The sequence below is a fragment of the Coffea eugenioides genome, chromosome 6 (genome assembly GCF_003713205.1).
Source record: "Coffea eugenioides isolate CCC68of chromosome 6, Ceug_1.0, whole genome shotgun sequence".
NCBI lineage: Eukaryota > Viridiplantae > Streptophyta > Magnoliopsida > Gentianales > Rubiaceae > Coffea > Coffea eugenioides.
Window position 1 is genome coordinate 45,538,087 of NC_040040.1, and position 6,946 is coordinate 45,545,032.

Genomic DNA, 6,946 nt, shown 5'->3' on the forward strand with positions numbered 1-6,946 from the left:
GGACTAGAAATGCAGAATAGAGCACGTGTGGCGTGAAGGGAATGCTTACGCAAATCATCTGGCAAATCTAGGAAAGAGCTTGGCTCATGGTACGACCGTCTTCAAGAATCCTTTGCAAATTCTGAGAAAGCTGCTTAGCTTATACGTCTACGGAGTGACCACTCCTCATCTAGCTAATGTGTAATGAGCTTCTAACCCTCCATTGTACACAAAAAAAAAATTCGTGCATGTTGTAGCTAATGTGTAATGAGCTAAGAGTTTATTTGAATGATTTATTTGAGATAATTACTGTAGCACTTTTTATGATGTGATGTATGTGAGATAAAAAGGTGATTGGAAAGATAAAAAGGTAATTGAAATTTATGAAGTAAATTATTTTATTTCAAATATTGTTTGTCCAAACACACAACAATCCAAACCTTTAATTTTATGCCTTAAGAGCACAATAGAACAAACCCTTGTAATACAGGGAGGCAATACCGTTGCAAGATAGTAAGGTTATCTTCCCAGGGAAAAGGTAGTAATATGGTATATTTTTGGATTAATTGCAATAAGTACCCTAATCTGTTATCCATTTCCACTTAGCTTTCTATACTATCAATTCTAGTATCGTAGTACTCTATAATATGATTGTTTGTAAATTAATCAAATCATTTGAATACAATGAATAGTTTAATTAAGTTTTAATGAAATGAGTTGTGTATACATAATTGATATGTTCACCGACATGCTCTAATTCATATACTGGTACAAAAGTCTTTCATTCAAAAATAGATACAAAAATTTTGTTATTTTAACCAATTTTAGCAATGTGATACTAGTTGATATTACAGGGTACTTAAGTCTAAAATTGATGGCTTATGGTGCAAACTGCAAACTAGGAACAGTGATAGTTCAAGGTTTTGTTGGATACTTGTCATGATTTGTATGTACAAAGTATTGATAATCAATCCCATTGATATAGCTTAGTTGTATTTCAACATTTGTTTAGCTATATTCTAGACTCTTAAGTACTTTCATTAATCGTATTTGAATATTGACTAAAGATATTTGAATATGTTGTATAAAAAAAATCCAACAGTCATAATGTAAGTATTATTTAGTATTTACTAATCTATGATGAAAATAAATATATTACCATTCTTTGTCACGTTTTTGTTCGCTAATAGTAGCCTTTGGTGTCATTCTTTTGCAAAAAGAGACAAATAAGCCAAGTGCTAATGGCTTCGACTGTTTGATTTCATCTCAAACTAGTTTTGTACCTATTCGTTGAACGGGAATCTTCGAAAAATAATAAACTATTTAATCAATTTTATAAAAATATCGATATGAAATACAAACTTAATGTATATTCTATTATAACCTTTCTTAAGTATATTACTATGTGCGCATCATAATATAAAGTATTCTTATAATATAAATGTGAAAATCTAATTCAGTGAATAATAATTCAAAAATGGAAAAAATAGCATTCGACAATACCATAACATTCAAAAACTTGAAAAGAAATAAAAAGTGCAGTAATGTCTATTTGCCCATACATAAATTTCACAAAAGGAACCAGAATAAATTTTCCCATTTCAGTTCATGATCACTCAAGAGGCATAGGCCAAATGCTTATAATATGAATATTTAACAACAGTGGAAGACAAAGAAAACATAGTTCAACTAAAATAACTAACAGCAATAATATCTAAAGATACAAAATTTCTGAAGAAATATCTTCGTCAATTGATTATTAAAATTTTAAGAACAACAGGGGACGCAATCAACAAAAGCATTTACTTCCATAAAATTGAACAATTCAAGATGAAACTGTTCCAGATTGTAGTTACAAATTGTATTTACAATTCTGGACAACAAAACCCATGATCACTCACAATTCAAGATGAAAATTTAGTAGACATTTTGTCTTCGCAAAAGGAACGAAAATAAATTTGCCTCTCTCAGTTTATGATCACTCGAGAGATATAAGCCAAATGCTTAAAATATGAATGTTTAACAGCAGTGAAAAATATAGAATAGATAGTTCAACTAAAGTAACTAACAGACTTACATATAGTTGGGAAAAAAAGGCGGGAGAAAATAACAAATTCAACTCTTGAAGTATGCGCTGAGCAAAGATCCACAGCACCAGCTACAAGCCCAGTACATTGGACAAACGAAACAAAGGCATATTAACAAACATCTAACATGCATCCTATAGCATATGAATGTTGTCCAATTCGGTGGAAACATCTAACATGTTTCTATATGAAAACTTACGATGAAAATACTATTTTAAATCCTATCTCTTTATACAAAACAAATAGAAAAATAAAACCAAAACACACAAAATTCAAGATATGTTTCTAAATTCTTACAATTGAAGATGAACATGTCTTTTAAAAAAGAAAAATGTGTATGGAAGGAAGATTTACCTGATAATCAAGAGGAGTGGAAACCCAAAATCGATGCTTTAATGTGCCAACCGCTTATACTGGAAATACCTAACCATATAAAGAGGCTATATGTAGGCATAAGAAGTGATAAGCATATAAAGAGATATTGATAAGAATATTAAAAGTAGTTTTATCTTAATTTAAGTTGCTGAAAGTACATAACTTTGGGTAGGAAATAAGAATTGATAATGATATAAAGAGATATTGATAAGAATATTAAAAGTAGTTTTATCATAATTTAAGTTGCTTAAAGTACATAACTTTAGGTAGGAAATAAGAATTGATAAGGATATAAAGAGATATTAATAAGAATATAAAAAGATGATAATAAAAAACAGTTTTACTAAAGGCGTGCATGCTAAAGAAATTATACGGGTCATACCTTGTTGTTATACCTAGAAGTTCACAAACCAAAAGAGGAGCAAGCAGCCGCAAATATATGATTATGATAGAATGATAATCGGCCGCGAATATAGGATAGAATGCTAAGGACGGTTTTATAAGCCATACATGGATGATAAGGACGGTTTTATATTTGAAATTTAATTTAGATAGATATTGATAATTGATTTCGTACCTATGAAAAGAGAGAGATAAGCTCCATATGGAGCATAGGTTATTTTTTTTAAAAAAGGTGGAAATCATGGAATAAATGAACAAAGGCAAAAGAAGAGAGAGATGGAAGAGCGTAGGTTATTTTATAAAGCATGTTAAAACCACTTGTCCTGTCGTTAAGCCACATAAGAAAGAAAAAGTATAAAGCAATAAGAATAAGAATACGATATATATATATATATATATATATATGACTTCCCTCTCTTCATTTTCTTCATTTGCAAAAACTTTGAAAACGCATTAAAAAAAAAGAAAACAAAAAGAAAAAGAAAAACTGCTTTTATCTACAAAACGTTGTTAGAAGCCACCCGTTGGACCAAAACAAAATACCTTAGCTTCCACAAGCTCAGAACTGCAACAAATAAGAGAGAGCATTCAGGCTAGAAGAACACGAAGGGGGAAAAAGGGCAGAAAAAAGAAAATTTTGAAGAATGCCAACATTAAATTTATTCACTAATGTCCCAGTGGATTCAGTGGTTGCCTCGGATATTCTCAAGGATGCTACCAAAGCTGTTGCCAAAATCATTGGCAAACCCGAGTCGGTTAAGTATAGAAACGACTATCAAGTGTTTGATGAAATGACCGTGTGAAATCCAGGCTTGTGTTTCCTGAATTTGCATGCATGCATGCATTTGGTTTGTTATTTTACCTTTTGAGATCTTTAACAAAATTTTGTAGCTGTTAATAGTTTTGTCAGAAAGTTTTAGCACCTTCTAAGTTTCTATCTGATTTCTTGTTTTATAATGCCAAGTTTAGGACTTGAAATAGGGAAATGGCAACTTTTTTTATTCCAAGTTTTCTTTTTAAATTACTATATAACCATAACCTGAATATTGAAGATTTTGGGTTTAGTTTTCCTGGCAAAGATGTTTCATGGCAAAAGAGCATAGTACACAAGCTTGGGCATGTTTGAGGAAGTTGATATACGCATTTCAGGCAATGATTGTCTGGAAGACGTTAGAGTTTCTTGCCTAAATGTTAGCTCTCTTTCCCCAGGTTCTAACAGGCCCTGCTGTATGCAAATTTGATTAACTCTTTCTATGGATGGAATCCATTTTCCTGGTGGTTTTTTTTTTTCCTTTTAATATAATGAAAACTAGGATTCCATTGCTTAGACACCTTATGTACAAGGCACCATGCTAGGTGTTTTTAGCTTGAGTACGCCATAAAGCAACATAGACAAAATATAAGTAAGGGGAGGGACAAATTAGACACATCCTTCATCTACGGTTCTACCCAGAGCATGCTTTTACAGAGCATCAACTAACCAATTACATTCTCTGTGCTTAAATTCCAAGTGACAGTTTGGTAATTGCTGCATCATATCCTGACAGTCCATAATAAAGTTTGCTTTCTTTTGCTCTGCTTGTGGAGGCCTGCACATGTAATCCACTATAACTTTATCTGTGTGTGTGTTCATGTGCGAACATGCATTTGTGTCATGACTGAGTTTAGAATGTGGTGAAGCTCAACAATGATAACACAATAACTCGTCTTTTGATCACAAGACGAGCCACCTTGACTTTTAGCAACAACATCTTCAAGCTCATGGATATTGGTTGTAATTGATTAATTGCTGCTTTAAAATTGGTATTTTCTGCCATATTACAGGATAATTTGTAGTCATTATGTTGTTGCAATATGTATAAGTATTCAGTTACTATCTTTATTTGTTCAGTATGTGATGATCTTGGTGAATGGAGGAGTACCCATTGCATTTGCGGGAACTGAAGAGCCAGCTGCATATGGGGAACTAATCTCAATAGGGGGCCTTGGACCCAGTGTGAATGGAAAACTTAGCTCAACCATTGCAGAGATTCTCCAAACTAAGCTTTCTATAGATAGTTCTCGGTTTTATATCAAGTTTTATGATGTTCAGGTATACTATCTGCCTTTTGTCTTTCCTGCTCCTATTGATGAGCTGAAACCAAGAACTTGGAACTTTTAGGACACAAATAAACAAGGCACGCATTTTCACCTCTAGATATTTTGGGACCTCCTATCATACTCAGGATGTCCAACATGAATGTTGGGAAACTAATACAGGCCTCTCATCTGTTCATTTTTTGGTTCTTTGTTTTTGGGGTGCCAGATATCACAGTGCATATATGATCTTATTTGTAAGCCATACATTTGCTTGCAATTAGCTATTGCCTACTGATTTTAAAAGTTGTTCCTTTTGTTCTTTTTATACCTAGTAAAGAATTGCTAGTATAAGTACTGGTTTTGAAAGCATTACCTACATAGACAAGCAATATAAAACATTTTATTTGAAAGTAGTAGTTTATACATAGTTAGTCAATCTGGTTTAGAAAAATGTTTCTTCCCTATGGATCATGATCCCTCTAACAGAGCTCTAATTGCATAAGCAAATCTTACTCGTAAATGAATTGGCTCAGAGCATTTACGTTGGAGCAGTCCAATTCTAAACTTTTCACGTTTATTATCTGATGTTTAATGACCTTTGGTTGTCACAGCGTTCATACTTTGGATTCAACGGTTCAACTTTTTGATCACCATGCTCAAAGTAACATGGAACGAGGAAGATGCTGATAACTGTGAAAGTGTATCAAAGGTTGCTGGAGGACCGAATATGAACTTAATAGACTTTAGCATATATGCTAGTGTTGTATGGTTAACCAAAACAATAATTTTTGGTTACTGTTCTTTTGTGAAATCTAAAATTTCAGGACCAGATTAGCTCTTTACCTTCTGTCTCTGAGCCAATTAACCGAAGTAACTGTCTCTTCTATTAAACCATGCATGCAATCTCTCCTAATTTCTCCTATGCCAAAAATTTTTTCCTGCTGCTCATGCAGGGATTCTCTAATTTCTGAATATTCAGAAGGAGGAATTTCAGTTGTGTTTGCCATTGATGACGTAACTTTGACCTACAAGTTTCTACCAAGAGCCCCAGGTCAAGTCCATCTATACATCATATGCCATTGGCCTGCATACCTAAACGCATTGTTTAGGGTAATGGCAGCTGTAGTTCTAACTGGATTTGTTTGTGGATGCTGCTGCCTCCATTTGTCTTCTGCATGTTTGGTAAAAACTGTACTGCTCGGAGAATAGCTTCATTCGTCTCAAATACAGATGTAGTTTATGTAACATGCTCTCTCCTTAGGTTGTTCAATATCAGTTGTTATCGGCCATTTCAATTGCGGTCTTCCCCAAATTAATCCTAATGTCCGCTGTTCAGAAAGTTCTCCAGTCGCTGTCCGGATATAGAGATTTTTTGGCGATATATTGGCAAAAATGTTGGCGAAGTGACAAATATCTGTTATAAAAGTTTTTTTCTGCCCATAATAAGATATTCAGATGTAATGCCTGTTTCTCAGAGACGGCAAAGACAGGGGAAAGAGAAGGAGGAGGGGGGGGGAGGGGGTGAGGAATTAAGCATCTTTTTACACTTTGTATGAGTTAATAAGAACGAATAGTATGAGTTATTAAGAACGAATGGTACGAGTTACTTTTCTACACTTTGTATTATCTTTTCTGTAGAGTTAATAAAAGGGTTAATTACATTTACCTCCCTGAGGTTTGACCAAATAACGAATCAATCCCTGAGATTTGACCAAATAACAAAAAGGTCCCTCAACCGTTAGTCTTTGCTGTTGACTGTTAGGGTTAATTACATTTACCCCCCTAAGATTTGACCAAATAATGAATCGATCCCTAAAATTTAATCAAATAACAGATTCCTCCCCCACACTAACTTCTGTCACTTATATGTAACGGAAATAGCCAAAAGTCTAAATAACCCTTATTGATTTCCATCAAAATTTTAACGATTAATTACATCTATCTCCCTTGTGGTTTGACCAAACTACTTTTAAATCCCTGTGGTGACAAAGTGTTTTGTGTAGAAAAGCCTTCTGCTGGTTTGG

The 6,946-nt window shown here is 33.5% G+C and overlaps 1 protein-coding gene across 1 annotated transcript; it reads left to right on the plus strand.

Annotated features, from left to right (window-relative positions):
• Positions 1-3,368: 3,368 nt before the first annotated feature.
• Positions 3,369-5,813, plus strand: LOC113776517 (macrophage migration inhibitory factor homolog). Its single transcript, XM_027321702.1, has 3 exons — positions 3,369-3,598; positions 4,735-4,935; positions 5,534-5,813. The coding sequence occupies exons 1-3, from the start codon at positions 3,488-3,490 to the stop codon at positions 5,567-5,569; spliced, it is 348 nt and encodes a 115-aa protein (XP_027177503.1). The 5' UTR covers positions 3,369-3,487; the 3' UTR covers positions 5,570-5,813.
• The last annotated feature ends 1,133 nt before the right edge of the window (positions 5,814-6,946 follow it).

Coding starts and splice junctions, on each gene's coding strand:
- LOC113776517 (XM_027321702.1), top strand. CDS start 3,488: ATGCCAACATTAAATTTATTCACTAATGTCCCAGTGGATTCAGTGGTT. Junction 3,599..4,734: donor TCATTGGCAAACCCGAGTCG/GTTAAGTATAGA, acceptor TTATTTGTTCAG/TATGTGATGATCTTGGTGAA. Junction 4,936..5,533: donor TCAAGTTTTATGATGTTCAG/GTATACTATCTG, acceptor TGGTTGTCACAG/CGTTCATACTTTGGATTCAA.